The sequence below is a fragment of the Quercus lobata genome, chromosome 1 (assembly GCF_001633185.2).
Source record: "Quercus lobata isolate SW786 chromosome 1, ValleyOak3.0 Primary Assembly, whole genome shotgun sequence".
Taxonomy (NCBI): domain Eukaryota; kingdom Viridiplantae; phylum Streptophyta; class Magnoliopsida; order Fagales; family Fagaceae; genus Quercus; species Quercus lobata.
The window spans coordinates 32,737,831-32,752,755 of record NC_044904.1 but is presented as its reverse complement, the minus strand read 5'-3'; the positions used below and the strand labels follow the sequence as shown (position 1 = coordinate 32,752,755).

Below are 14,925 nucleotides of genomic sequence, written 5' to 3'. Positions count from 1 at the left end.
TTTTTTCTTTTTTTAAAGAGAGTTTCAGCCTATGGTGTTTACTCTTAATGATAGCTCTATATTATCAGACTAAGACACTAATCAGTTTTTAGTGTAGGCAATGGTTGAATCCTATAATATCTCTTATTTAACTATTAAAGACTTTATTAATTAATCTAACTGAAACTCACAATTTTTGAGGGGTTTTAATGTAACAAAAAATCTCATACGGTTTATTTTATGTGAAATTGTAGCTTTAAATATAGACATTCACCTTATATGTTTAACAATTTAAACATAAAATAATATTAATAAGGATTAAATGTAGAGAGATTCTTACACCGGTTAGTTTGTTTTGTTAATGTATGTTCTTTTGGGAAGCTTGATAGCTATTTTTACTTCATATAGAAAATGGCTTTTAAGCAAATAAGTTATTAACTAAATCCAAACCATTTAATTTCAAATAAAAAAGCCTTGATTTGGTAAATAAAACGTAAGATCCAAACAAGCAAAAACTTAAAAAAGCAAAAGGATTAGTAGATGTGGAAAAAAATCTTTATTAAAGTCTGTTCATATTTTGGATGTAACTGGGAAAATCTGAGTTCTATCTATTTGGACCAAGTGAAGCACTGATGCCAGGTGGACATCAATGACCTTCTCAGAACATGCATGAGTCCACGTGCAAATTTCACCTTCTACAATCGCTTGCCACGTGTAAAAGCCTGGAGAAATGCCACAATAAGAAGCGCTCAAACATCAAATTTGTACCATCATATTCATATCAGCCAGTTGAACAATATTATTGGTATTCAGCAAATTAAAGGTAAAAAGAACAACATCAATGGCGTCTAACGTTAGCCCAGCATTTGCCTACACGGTGGTGTATGTGAAAGACGTGGCCAAATCAGTAGCTTTCTATGCCAAAGCCTTTGGCCACAATGTTCGTCGCTTAGACGAATCACACAGGTATGAACCAATAAAATCTAAACCCTGATAATGTATTTAATGATTAATGGTCCAAAATATGTTAATGGGTTTGGTTGATGATTAAATTTTTTGGTAGATGGGGTGAACTTGAAAGTGGGCAGACCACAATAGCGTTCACTCCGCTTCACCAACATGAGACCGATGATCTATCCGGTAGGGTTCAGACCCCTGGTTCCAGAGGCGAGAGACAGCCAATTGAGGTTTGCTTTGCGTACCCAGATGTTGATGCTGCCTACAAGGTATATATGCATGGTTGTAGCAGTAGTTTTTGTGTGATTTGCATGAAACTATAGCTCTAGTGGTTGTAATTTGGTTCATGAAATTGTATTTGCATGGCATGTTCCCTAACAAACAGTGTACCAAAAATCAGATTGATTACTGATCTTTTAAGAGATACAAACTATATAATATGATCAATTTTGTATTTGTTCGTGTATCTATGGAAAAGAACGTTCATCAAAATCAGGTCCTTAGGTGCTCATATATATATATAAAATCATTTATGGCTGAGTCACTGGCGGATGAGGCATGCATTGAAGGTCGTCTACTATGCATATATTTTGTAATGTAATGTAACAGTTGATTTTTGGAATAGAGGGCTGTGGAAAATGGTGCAGTGGCGGTGAGCGAGCCAGAGAAAAAAGAATGGGGTCAGAAAGTTGGGTATGTGCGTGATATTGACGGGATCGTGGTAAGGATTGGGAGCTACGTGAACCCACCCAAACAAGACTGATCAAGTACAAAAAAGAGCTATCTTTGCCAGAAAAATCGAGCTCCATGCCTAATCAACATTTTTTTATTTCTCTTGGTGGCTTGTACTTCCAAATTCCAATTTTCATGAACACCCCCAACCCAAAAAAAAAAAGGGACAAATTTTGTTTTTGAGACTACGCAATTGTCATTTTAATCACTATAGTCTTTAATATGTGGCTTAATTAGTAAATTATATTTTCAATAATACGTGTTTGTTCCATGATGTCAGTTAGATCAGTAAGTTGTGTACATCTCTACTTACTTTGAATGGTGAGGTTAGTAATTTGTGCGTTTCAAATTGTTCCAGGATAGGCGTATTGAATTAATTGTTTTTCCCTCTTTTACTTGCCATATCATATGTTGTATATTGTCTCGGTTGGCCTTTTGCAATAACCAATAAAACATATATATCAATATTTTTACATGCCTTGTTGTATATATTTTTTTTCCTATTTATATACTTCGAAAAGAGATATAAAAATAAAAAAATAAAAAAAAAGGTATTTATTTATTTTTTGTTTACAGAAGCATAATATGCTTCCCTAAATTTTTCTGTTATTTGGTTGTCGAATTCCTTAAAATACCAATTTCTTTTTTAATTTCTTCGTTATCTCAAAATAAAATTTTCATCTAATGACGTCTTTTTCCATTTGAATTAGGGTTTTTTTAATTTAAAAAAATGATGGAAAACCAAAGAGAAGTTGTCTCTTCAACATCCTCTAGAAATTATTTGGAGGAAATGAATACGACTGTTATGAAATCATCCCTCCATTTATTTGACAAAAGTAATAGAGCAAAGCAGAGTTTCAACAAGTTCAAAGAGCATTTAGCGAAATTTCAAAATATAAAACATGATGGAAATTTAACATTACAAAAGCTACACGTACGAGCAAAGAACAAAAGCAAAAAGAATTTAGAGTTTCAACAAATTCAAAGAGCATTTAGCGAAATTTCAAAATACAAAACGTGAGGGACATTTAACATTACAAAAGCTACAAGATCAAAGAACTTCCAAGACAAGCAAAAGGAATCTAGTTGTGCATCCACCAATAAAAACTAACGAATGCATAATCTAAAGATGGGTTCTGGGACTAGAAACTATTGATCAACGAGTGCATAATCAAAAGATTGGTTCTAGGACTATAAATTATTTCACAACTTTCTGTTATAATTTTTGTCACAATTCTGATGTGATAGATTGTAAATGATTGTTATTACTTATATATGGACCTACTTTTTTTTTTCCATCACTCACACTTTGTCACATCATTGGCAAATAAATTGTGTAAAAGTCCAATAAATTGTCTACAACTTTTTGTTACAATTTTTATCACAATTCTGACGTGATAGATTATGAGTGATTGTTATCACTTATACTAGACTTACTATTTTTTTTTTTTTACCACTCACACTGTCACATCATAGGCAAATAAATTGTATAACAGTCCAATAAATTGTGTAATAGTTCGGTGATAGTTAGAGTTTTTCTAATCTAAAATGTAAGTTGTGCATCCATTTAAAACCAAGCAGTGCATTTTTCTATCGGTATCCAACTTTAAAAGCAATTCAACAAGCCAATAATGGTCCAAACAAAAAGCCAATAATGGCAACATCAAATCCAATTTCCCATATTGATTTTCATAATTGTAGGGTTACTTTGAGTCGTCATTGAAATTCTTCCTTTAGACTTTTGAGCAAAAAATTTATTATGTCTCGAAGGAGTTTCAAATTTTCAAAATCATTAATTTTCTTTGTGCTATTTGGTATATCTTGGATTTATTACTAGGATTATACTTTCGTCCAAAATAGTCCACCTCATCCTATTACCCTTGCAAGGCATATTTGCATTAAATGGTGGGAACAAGCAAAATTAGACACCTGCTAAGGGTTATCATGCTAAGTCTAAAGTATTTTTATATACACTACACTAATTTTGTTGGGAAAAAATTGCCAAATGCCCTTTTCGGGCAAAAATAGCAGCTCTTTGTCCCCTTTTCCAAACTAATTAGAGAAATGCCCCTTTTTTGAAACTCAATTTGTAATAAATCGAGTTAGGCCTTATAGCGGCGTTTTTAAGAAACCTATAATGACGTTTTGTAACTTGACCTCTATGAAATCAAGTTATAGGTAAAAAAATTGCCTATAACTCGATTTCATGGAGGTCGAGTTAAAAAATGCCACTATAGGTCCTTAAAAACGCCGCTATAAGTCCTTAAAAACGCTGCTATAGGGCTCTAGAATTTTTTTTTTTTAAACTCGATTTATCTCAAATCGAGTTATAAAAGAGGAACATTTCCCTAATTAGTTTGGAAAATGGGGCAAAACGCTGCTTAGTTCGGGAGAAAAGGGCATTTGCTCATTTTCTCCAATTTTGTTGTAATATACCAATTTTTTAAAGATAATTTAAATACTGTTATGATATAAGACATAACATTGGGTGGCAAGATTTGTCTTATACAGCATTCTATGCCGATTGAAATTTCCCATCAAATATTGTTAAGCAGTGCCCAGCCACTTCATTTGCAATTTCATCCTTGACACTTTGTGGCCTTCGAATGACCGCATTTCTCACCTATTATATATTAAGTTATAGTAAAGTCTAAAGCCGCCCCTCATTGCTATGTATATGACCCTCACTTGCAAATGAAGGTAGAGAGATAGATATATTGTATCACTTAGATGATTTACATTTACATGTACTCGATCTAGATATATCATCTAATCAATACGTGTACTGTGGATGACCACTTGAGAGATTGATATTTATGTACTTACTATTAATGTTTGGTTTTCTTTGTTCTTGCAAACCATTTTCTTTTATTTTACAACAAATACGTACACTATTCAGTATTACTAGAATAAAGAGGCAATCAAATTTTGACAAAATCACCATTTGGGTCCGTTTGGTAAGAGATTTCTAGTAATATTATTTGTATCATTTAGAAATATTTATGGGTGAAAAAGTGTGTGAAAAAAAATTGTAATATTATTTAAACAATAGTAATAAATGGGCCCTCATTCTCTGGATAAGATCTGAGTATAAGACAAAAATCTCACAAGGAAAACAAGGAGCTCTAGTCAAAAATGAAACTTGTGGTTACATGGGCACAAGCAACAAGGGAAAATCCTTATCGAATCGGCCCCTCTTTTCCTGGTGGCTTGGGTGTGCAAAGTCCCTTTATTAGGAAAACAGAGAAAAGAAGATTCTGGACTTGGAGAAATTTCTGTATTGCATTCAATTGAAGATTACAGAGGCTAAGTGTACATATATACAAGGAAAGGAAAGCAGGGGAAACGGATTAACAAATCAACTAACTAATCTACCAGATTTCCCCCAAAACCTAATTAATAAAACTAACTACCACATACGTGTTATCCACGTGCTTACTAAAACTAACACCAGTGATGCAAAGCTATATGTAGTATAAAAATAAAACTAACACAGTGTACAGAGTATATATATTGTCGTTTAAGTAGCAGACTTGAGAGTCTTCTTCTTTCCTTGATCCTTGCTTCTGTCATGATCCTTTCTATCTTTCTTTGTAGAATCTTGACTCCCCCCCCCCCCCTCAAGTGGAAGAGGGGGCATAAATGTTGACCGTATTCAACTTGGACACAAGAAAGGAAAATTGATGAGTATTTAAAGCCTTTGTCAACAAATCTGCAATTTGGGAATTAGTTTTAACATGTAACATTCTGATATACCCTTCCAAAACCTTATCCCTCACTAGATGACAATCTATTTCAATATGCTTCATTCTTTCGTGGAAAACCAGGTTTGCAGCTATGTGAAGGGCTGCTTGACTATCACAAAACAGAAGGGCTGCTTGAGGGTGCTTGACTTGAAGATCACTAAACAAATACAGAAGCCAAATGACCTCACAAATAGCTACTACCATGGCTCGATACTCTGATTCTGCTTAGGATCTTGAGATTGTTTGTTGCTTTTTAGACTTCCAGGAGACTAGAGACTCACCAAGAAAGACACAAAACCCTGTCATAGACCTTTTAGTGTCGAGACAAGAAGCCTAGTCTGCATCTGTGAAGGTTTTCAAGTGCAGGTTTAACTTACTTGAAAAGAATAGACCCTGACCTGGTGTTGCCTTGAGGTACTGCAAGACTTAATTGGCTGCATGTAAGTGTGGTTCTTTAGGATATGCCATGAATTGAGTCAAACGATTCACAGCAAAGGTTATATCTGGTCTGGTTATGGTTAAGTATAGAAGCCTTCCTATAAGCCTCCTATAGGAACTAGGATCTTGCAAAGCTTTACCTACCTTCATACTTACTGAGCTTGACATTAGAATCCATTGGAATCTTGGCTGGTTTACACCCCATCATGCCAGCCTCTTTCAATAGATCTAGAATGTACTTCCTTTGACACAAGCTAATACCACTTGCGACTTCAAGACCCAAAAAGAACTTTAAGTCACCTAAGTCCTTCAATTTAAATTGGTGATCAAGAAGAACCTTTAATTCATCCATTGCCTGCTTGTTGTCACTAGCAAGTAAAATATCATCAACATATACTAAAAGAGCAATGAATGAGGTAGAAGTCTTCTTAGTAAACAAAGAGTAGTTTGCTCTAAATTGAGTAAAACCTAGCATGAGTAGAGTAGTGGAAAACTTAGCAAACCACTGTTTGGAAGCTTGTTTCAGACCATACAAGGATTTGACAAGTTTGCATACAAGCCCCCCTTTGCTGTGGAAGCCTAGTGGAAGGTCCATATATACCTCTTCCTTCAAACACCATGAAGGAAGGCATTGTTTACATCAAGCTGACATAAAAACCAGCCTTTCACAATAGCTACGACAAGGAGGCTTTTGACAGAAACCAACTTTGCAATAGGAGAAAAAGTCTCCAAATAATCAAGGCCTTCCTTTTGAGTGAAGCCTTTGGCAACCAACCTGGCTTTATATCTCTCAACACTCCCATCAGACCCATATTTCACCTTATACACCCATTTACACCTAATAGTTTTCTTATGAGAAGGCAAAGGAGTGAGAACCCAAGTATGGTTAGCTTTAAGGGTAGAAATTTCAGCAGCCATAGCTTCTCTCCACTTGGAATCAGTGACTACCTGGTGATAGAACTTAGGGAATATGACACTGGGAAGACACTTGATTACATTTGTAAGCATTTAGGTAAGCTAGTTTATGACTGACCCTAGTAGATTTTCTAAGGGTAACAGGCTGATTAGAATTAGACAAAGAAGTGGGTTGATCAGGCAACACAAGAGGTTGATCACCAGACATGGAAGAGGGCTAATTAGGCAACATAGCAAGATAATCAATTGACATGGAAGTGGACTGATCAGGATCAGCAGGCAAGGGAATTGGTAAAGAACCAACCAAAATGGAGGAAGGACTAGATGAAGGAGTCCCTAGATTCAAAGGTGTGTCTGTAGAAACAAAACTAGGACTAGAAGAATCATCAAAAACAGGATTACAAGAAGTAGGTAAAGGAATTGACAATGAAGGTGTCTCAGATAACAAAGACTTATAAGAAGGAGAGAAAGGAAAAATTGATTCATGAAATATAACATCTCTAGAGATAGTGATTTTCCAAGTATGCAGATTAAGGACTTTGTAACTTTTCACATTGAAGGGGTAACCAAGGAAGACACAAGGAAGGGCTCTAGAGTCAAATTTCAACATATGAACAGGAGGAGTAGAGATAAGACACAAACATCCAAAAACTCTAAGGTGATCAAATGAAGGTGGTTTATGGAAAAGAAGTTCAAAAGGGGACTTGTTTTGTAACAAAGGAACAGGCAGCCTATTAATGAGGTAAGTGGCAGTGAGGATGCAATCACCCCAATCAGCAAAAGGGAGATTAGATTGGAGCTTAAGAGACCTTGTAACATTCAAAAGATGTTGGTGTTTCCTTTCCCCCACAGAATTTTGCTGTGGTGTATAAGCACAAGTCTTTTGATGCACAATGCCATGAGCATTATAAAAATTAGGTAAAGAGAATTCAAAAGCATTGTATGACCTGATTACTTTAATACCAATGTCAAATTGGGTGTAAACCATGTTATAAAATGAGATTAAAAGATGTTTAACATCTGATTTAGCTTTAATGAGGTACACCCTAGTAGACCTGGTAGCATCATCAACAATTGTAAGGAAAAACTTAAAACCATCATGAGTGCAAACAGAATATGGACCCCAAATATCCACATGTATTAATGAAAAAGGTTCATTACACAGATTATTTTGAGAAGGAAAATGCAATCTCTTTTGCTTTGCCAAAGGACAAATGGTACAAACATCAGTACATTTGGATAAAAAAAAAGGTAGAACATTTTGTAAAACAGACATTCTGCTCAAGGATGGATGGCCTAACCTAAAATGCCACAAGATTGACATGTCTTTAGAAGAAACAAAAGAGGAAAAAGCTGACTTTAAGGACTTGTGATTGGAAAGATGATCTAACAGAGAAGGTGTAGTCTTGGAAGTACTCTTCTGTAGCATATACAAACTATTATGGACTTCACCCACTCCAGTCGTCTTCCAACATGAAAGGTCCTGAATGAAACAATATTGAGACAAAAACACAAGACACAAAGGCAATCTTTAAGTAAGTTGACTGACAGACAAGAGTGAATGGGAAAGAAGGAACACAAAGAACATGTTCAAGAATAAGAGAATTAGAAAGTTTAACAATGCCAATGTGAGTAACATGTGTTGATTCACCATTTGGCAATTCAACAACACAATGTGAAACAATAGTATAAGACTAAAAAAGAGAGACAGAACAGACAATATGATCACTTGCTCCTGTATCCATAACCCAAGTATCAATACCAAAGGCAGTTCTGTTCACAAGCTTAGCAGAAAATATGGAGTGCTTAAGATTACCTGCTAGGGGTGTGGACTGAGAGCATGAAGCCTGATTGAAAGCAACATTATTTGCCATGGCAACAATGTTGGCCTAAGCATCATTCCCTCCAATAATGGTAAGCAATTTCTGACATTGCTCCATTGTAAAAGGAAATCCTTGTTGAGTAGTAACAGCAACAGACTCTTGAGCAGCATCAAAAGATGAAACTTGATTAGCCCTTGACTTGGTCTTGTAGCCAGGAGGGTAGCCATAGAGTTTGTAGCATTTCTCTAGGGTGTGACCACGCAATCTATAGTGGATGCAAGTAGGCTTTTCCTTAGTTTTCTTGAAGGTCTTGGAATCAAGATTCATGGTCTTAGCTGCAAGTGTTGTGGACTACACAAAAGGACCATTATTGTTGCCATGCCCAACTGATCTTTGCTTCTTATCTTGAATCAGCAAGGAAAAGACTTTCTCAACAGATGGAATAGGATCCATCAACAAAATTTGTCCTCAAATGTGAGAGAAATAGTCATTGAGACCCATCAAAAATTGTATAACAACTTCTTTGTGATGAATATTTGAGATCTTCTCATTTATATGACACACACACTTCTCACAAGAACATGTAGGAAGAGGTTCATAGTTCTGTAATTCATCCCATAGAATTGAAAGATTGGTGAAGTATTCAGTTATAGATAGCTCACCTTGAGAGAAACTTGCAAGATCCTTCCGTAATTGATAAACCCTAGGTCTAATACCCTGAGAAAACATTTTCTGGAGCTTCTTCCAGACTTCCTTAACAGTCTTACGATACACCATGCTCGTGGCTATCCTGGGAGAAACACAATTAACAATCCAAGAAACCACAATTTCATTGCATCATGACCAGCTTTGAACCAAGAGAGGAATTTTCTCCATGGTTGAAGTTAGAGAAGCTGATCCATCAATCAACCAGAACTTATTCTTGATCCTAAGAGCTCTCTCCATTGATTGCGCCCATGTAGGGTAATTCTCACCTCCAATTAGTGGTTGTGAGACTAATATCGCACTAGGATTTTCAGCATGATGAAGAAAAAATGGATGCGATTCATCAATGGTGATGATTACAGAAGCTTGATCAAAGGAAGCCATTGATGAAGCTTCGAGATTCAAAAGAAGAAGAAAAACCCTAACTTTTGGGAAGAAAAGGAATTGAGAAATTTAAGCAGAAGCTAAAAACTATTTTGATACCATATTAGGAAAACAGAGAAAAAAGATTCTGGACTTGGAGAAATTTCTGTATTGCATTCAATTGAAGATTACAAAGGCTAAGTGTACATATATACAAGGAAAGGAAAGCAAGGGAAACGAATTAACAAATCAACTAACTAATCTACCAGATTTCCCCCAAAACCTAATTAATAAAACTAACTACCACACACGTGTTATCCACTTGCTTACTAAAACTAACACCAGTGATGCAAAGCTACATGTAGTATAAAATAAAACTAACACAATGTATAGAGTATATATATTGTCGTTTAAGTAGCAGACTTGGGAGTCTTCTTCTCCCCTTGATCCTTGCTTCCGTCATGATCCTTTCTATCTTTCTTTGTAGAATCTTGACACCCTTGCCATCCTTTGTTGTCATATGTGATGTCAAGTGAGCGGATCCGGATCCTCTCCATTTCCCTTTGAAATGGAAAGTGTCCATTTCACAGACAGGATCTTTTTGAAAACTATTAAGGGTAAAAAACATGCCACGTCAATTAAAATGTAAAACTCTAGGATCTGAATTCAAACCACAGTTAACTCAACAGTTTCTCTCTCACCAAACCCATTTGAATATTTCAAACTCTCTTTCTCTCTCTTCTCCAAGGTTTGACGTTCTCTCTTTGCCCGCCGTCACGGTGCCACAACTACCACCTACGCCAAGGCTACGATTTGATCAAGCTTTTATGCTCCAAGCTTTTACCCAAACACTATAAGCAAAATATTTTCTCCAACTTCATCCGCTAGAAAAATATCAACTAATCTATCTATGTTTGTATGCCTTTTGTTGCTTTGTGATAGTGCTTTTCTTGGGGTTTTTGATTTTCTTTGGAATTGGGATTAGTTTATACGCTTAAAATTTTTATTGGGGTCTCTCTTAATATATATATATATATATATATGATCATTGTGTGTGTTTTATGCTATGGTTATTAGAATGTTTGGTTCCATTTTTTTGGTTTGTAGGTATTTTTTTCGGTCTCACTGTTATGTAAAATGTTTGTGCTTTTCCATGGATTTTGATTTTATTTTTAATTGTTCACTTTATTGTGAAACGTTTTAGGGAATGTATTGTGAATATCTCTTTGTTTTCCTTGTCATGCCACTGATTGCAGAACTGGGTGTGTGTAAATTGTCCTTTGTAGGAAGGGAATGCACATAATTGTATTTTGATGATGAACTGTAATAGAAAACATTCAGCCTATGGCTAGATTTTTGTTTACTGGCTGCTAGCTGCTGATATACATTAGCTTTTAGGGTGAGGCAAATGAATTTTCAATCTTCAAAAATATGAATTGTTGAGAACCCTTTTGTGGTTGGTATTTGAACTTTAAAGCTCTTATAGGAAGAATAATTGAATTTTTTGACTGTTTTTTGTGTCTCTCTTTTTGTAGATTGGTTCTTGTATTGGCCTTTTGGTTATCCATTTGGAAAGTCTGCACAATTTTTTGGATAGGTTCTGCTATTGGTTTCTCTATAATTTTGAAGGATTGAGATTTGTTAATATTGCTTGTAGGTTTTATTGATCCTAATCATCAGTAATTTGGAAGGGCCTTTGGAGCTATGATACATCCCAAAGCTTTGATACCAAAAGAACTTACATAACAAAGAAGCATCATACATTCATACCAAGAGATGGGGCAAGTTGTTTAACACGAGGCAAGTTGAAGTGCTCAAGCTAAGATTGAAAATTGTAGACTTTGGATGGAATGTATAATCAAGAAGTAAGAGGTGGAATGTATAGTCAAGCAATAAGCACACCAATTGTAGAAGTTTCATGTTATTATAATCATATAATCAAAGTGTTTATTTCAATGGAATTCTTGTTATGTGATCAAAGTGTACATTTTAATAATATTTGTTCATTTTTTTGTATTAAATTCTCTTATTGTTTACTCTGTTGGATTGAATTTTGATTGTAATGTCAAGTAACTCATAGGGGTGCAACCCAAGTACATAGATTAGCTGAGCAATGTAAAAGAAAGTGATTAACTGGCTCCCTTACCAATTTGCAATGCAAGTACACAGAGTTCACATGAATGTGCATTTAACCAAAAACCAAGTGATTTGCATTTTGGCCTTAAACTGCTTTGCACATGTTAAATCCATAGAAGCAACATCGTTTGGATTTCAAATTCGATTCACAAATTCAAAATTTAAATAGTGCAATGGCAACTAGATTGCTTTATTGCAAAATACATTATATTCACTGATGGCATTGGGTACTTGCCTTAGAAACATACACTAAATTTTAAACTCAAAATTCCTTAGTGAGAGTGGAAACAAAAGAAAAATTGTCACATCAATCAACATGCATACAGCTCCAAACAACAACACTTATATATAAAAACAACAACTCCTACCTAGACAAAAACTGGACACTATCTATAGCAAAAAGGGAAATTGATCCACTCCTAATAGCATAACAATTATGCAGAAAACAACAACTTCTGCAGAAACACAAACATACATCCAAAACCTTTAAAACAAAACAGGACAATCTACTACAGAATGTGCAATACCGAACCTATTCTACAGAAACAGTAATTATGTAGAAAAATATAACAATTTCTGCAGCAACAAATAATTATGTAGAAATTAACACCGTGCAGAGATACATCAGACATGCAAGTTAAGTATTCTTTCCAAATAATAAAAAATCTGAACATTTGAATGTGACCAAATGTGACTAAGTTTTGGACCATCAAAACTCCAATCCTAAACTAGGAAAATTACAAAACAAGAGCACTTAATCTCAACATGTGTCATAGATTATAAAACATGATCCTAAACTAGAAAAATAACTTAACTTTATGAACCATCTCATTCCCTCCACTTGTAACACTTTCTTGAATCAAGGGACCTCCACTTGCAACACTTTCTTGAGTCAAGAGACCTCCTGCACCCTCCACTTGCAACACTTTCTTGAGTCAAGAGACCTCATGCACCATTAATTTTGTCACTAGAGCCTACAACACTTAATATACTCTTTAAATATGATGCTAATGCAACACTTGTTGATGAGCCTCCCTGATGTAATGTAGAACTTGTAGAAGCCAACTACAAAAAAACCAATTACACATTACACATATCACAAGTTTAGCATTAAAATTATCAAATCATGCATTTAAACTATTATTAATATCAAAGTAAAATATATAATTGTAAATATCTTTACTATTAAAAGTTGTGTAAAACTAGTAATATTTCCAAAAGAGATATCCTCAGTTTTCTTTTGTGCCATAATGTCATGTGCATATATTTCCTGTAAAAATTGTACTTGTTTAGTAACAATAACAGTATACTATATTAATATGTAAAAATAAAATAGAATGGTGAAAATAAGGATAATTTATAAGATTACCTCCTGTACTTTTCTTTTCTTTGTTTGCTTCTTTGATGTGCCTTCCTTTGGTTTCGACATCTTTTCTATCCATGATTTCATCCTACGCTTTTTATTACAATAAATCTCCCTTTTCTTTATCTCTTTTGGTACAATCGTAATCGAAGCACATAATTGATCTTCTTTGTTTGCAAAATCGGTGGAAGGCCTAAAGATATCTTCTTCTACATTAGCTTTGCAATTCCTAAGGTCACAAAGTTTTTTTTTTTTCAAATTTGCAATTGCTAAGCTTAGAATATTATGGTCTTCTTTAGTTTCACGTGTCTCATTCACCAATTGAATACATTTTGGACATAAATCTCGATACCGATCTACATATTCCAGTCGAATATCTGGCTTAATGTTATGTGTTGTGCAATTTTTTCTGCTTCCATCTTTTGTATCTCTTCTCCACCTCTTCATGATATATCTATTAAGAATCAACTTGATATCCAATACATCAAGAACTTTCAAACCATGCCTACATAAAATACCAAATGACTCAAACTTTCTGCAACTACAAGATAGAGTCTCATCTAATGGATTCCACATGACTTCATATTTTCCATATTGATTGAAAACTCCAACCACATAACTATGTGTTTGACTCACATTGCGTTCTAGGATGGAAAGTGTCATTACCTCTTCAACTTTTGTCTGAAATAAATCAAATAACGTAGGCATGTACACTGTTACTACTTAGTTAAGCATAGGAGAGCCTTTGAGCCTCAATCTTGGAAATTTATGTCTAGAGTTGTATTCTGCTTCTAACTCCTTATCCCGTTTTTGATTGTCAACTCTTTCAAAATTAGTGAAAAACTCTACTATATTGAGATCAATACGCAAGCAATCTTTCAAGTCAGCATTGAAAATCTCACTAAGTTGGATTGTCTTCATTTCTGCAGTGAAAGTTCTCTTAACATATACTTCGGCCCATTTTTCCTTCAATTTAAATGGACCAATTAGCCATTTATTTTCACGAACATCATACTTATCCAGTATTTCATTCCACGCTGTAAGAAACTCATCTTCACCATCATACTCATAAATACATGCTAAGAAATCATCGTTAAATTGAGACTCATTTTTTAGTAAATGACCTTAAGTGTCTCTCAGCATTCTGCCATATATGCCAAATACACAATGCATGATATGTCTTAGGCATGACTACTTTTATTGTAGCTGACATTGCTGCATCTTGATCTGTGAAAATAGTTATTGGCTTCTTTTCAGACATTGCTTCTAAGGTCTTAAATAACCATACAAAATATTCAATCGTTTCATCATATAAAAGTGCACTTCCAAATACAACAGTTTCTCTATGGTGATTGAGACCCAAAAATACTCCAAGTGGTCTTGCATCTCTATTTGTACTATACGTTGTATCAAACGTTATTACATCACCGAAGTGGCTATGGTCAATGATCATTCTTGCATCGGCCCAAAAGATATTATTAATCAACTCTTCACAGTCCAATTGAGTAGCGAAATAATATGAAGGATTTTCCTTAAGTTGACGACTGAAATATCTTCCCAAGCTAGCAGCTTCCCCATGCTTCATGTCTCTCTGTCGCTTAGTGCATAAATAGTTTCTATGATCTTGCTTGGTAAAACCAAGATTATCATATCCACCAACTTGCTTACTAAGAAGCTCATAAGATTGCTTTAATCTTAATCCCGATTCATGTGCCAAATCAATTTCAATAGCATGAGTTGCAGCCACTTTCCGTTGTGATGGCATCAT

General features: G+C 34.8%; 2 protein-coding genes across 3 annotated transcripts; one reads left to right on the top strand and one right to left on the bottom strand.

Moving 5' to 3' along the window:
* The first annotated feature begins 757 nt into the window (after window positions 1–757).
* On the top strand, window positions 758–2,038 carry LOC115949917 (uncharacterized protein Mb0911c). Of its 2 annotated transcripts, none has more exons than XM_031067203.1 (3): window positions 758–945; window positions 1,043–1,205; window positions 1,562–2,038. In XM_031067203.1, the coding sequence occupies exons 1-3, from the start codon at window positions 821–823 to the stop codon at window positions 1,697–1,699; spliced, it is 426 nt and encodes a 141-aa protein (XP_030923063.1). In that variant the 5' UTR covers window positions 758–820; the 3' UTR covers window positions 1,700–2,038. The 2 variants fall into 2 exon arrangements, with proteins under 2 accessions (XP_030923063.1, XP_030923108.1); XM_031067248.1 differs by having other exon boundaries at window positions 766–945; window positions 1,061–1,205; window positions 1,562–2,028.
* Window positions 2,039–13,880: 11,842 nt separating this feature from the next.
* LOC115952717 (protein FAR1-RELATED SEQUENCE 5-like) lies at window positions 13,881–14,925 on the bottom strand. The gene is made up of 2 exons (XM_031069937.1): window positions 14,322–14,925; window positions 13,881–14,236 (listed from the first exon to the last, which is right to left on the bottom strand). Exons 1-2 carry the CDS (start codon window positions 14,923–14,925, stop codon window positions 13,881–13,883), a joined length of 960 nt encoding a protein of 319 aa, XP_030925797.1.

What these genes read in the sequence shown, in the direction of transcription:
- LOC115949917 (XM_031067203.1), top strand. Translation starts at nt 821, where the DNA reads ATGGCGTCTAACGTTAGCCCAGCATTTGCCTACACGGTGGTGTATGTG. An exon ending in CGCTTAGACGAATCACACAG is followed by an intron (nt 946 to 1,042) that starts GTATGAACCAAT and finishes ATTTTTTGGTAG; the next exon opens with ATGGGGTGAACTTGAAAGTG. An exon ending in ATGTTGATGCTGCCTACAAG is followed by an intron (nt 1,206 to 1,561) that starts GTATATATGCAT and finishes TTTTTGGAATAG; the next exon opens with AGGGCTGTGGAAAATGGTGC.
- LOC115952717 (XM_031069937.1), bottom strand. Translation starts at nt 14,925, where the DNA reads ATGATGCCATCACAACGGAAAGTGGCTGCAACTCATGCTATTGAAATT. An exon ending in TAAGACATATCATGCATTGT is followed by an intron (nt 14,237 to 14,321) that starts GTATTTGGCATA and finishes ATGATTTCTTAG; the next exon opens with CATGTATTTATGAGTATGAT.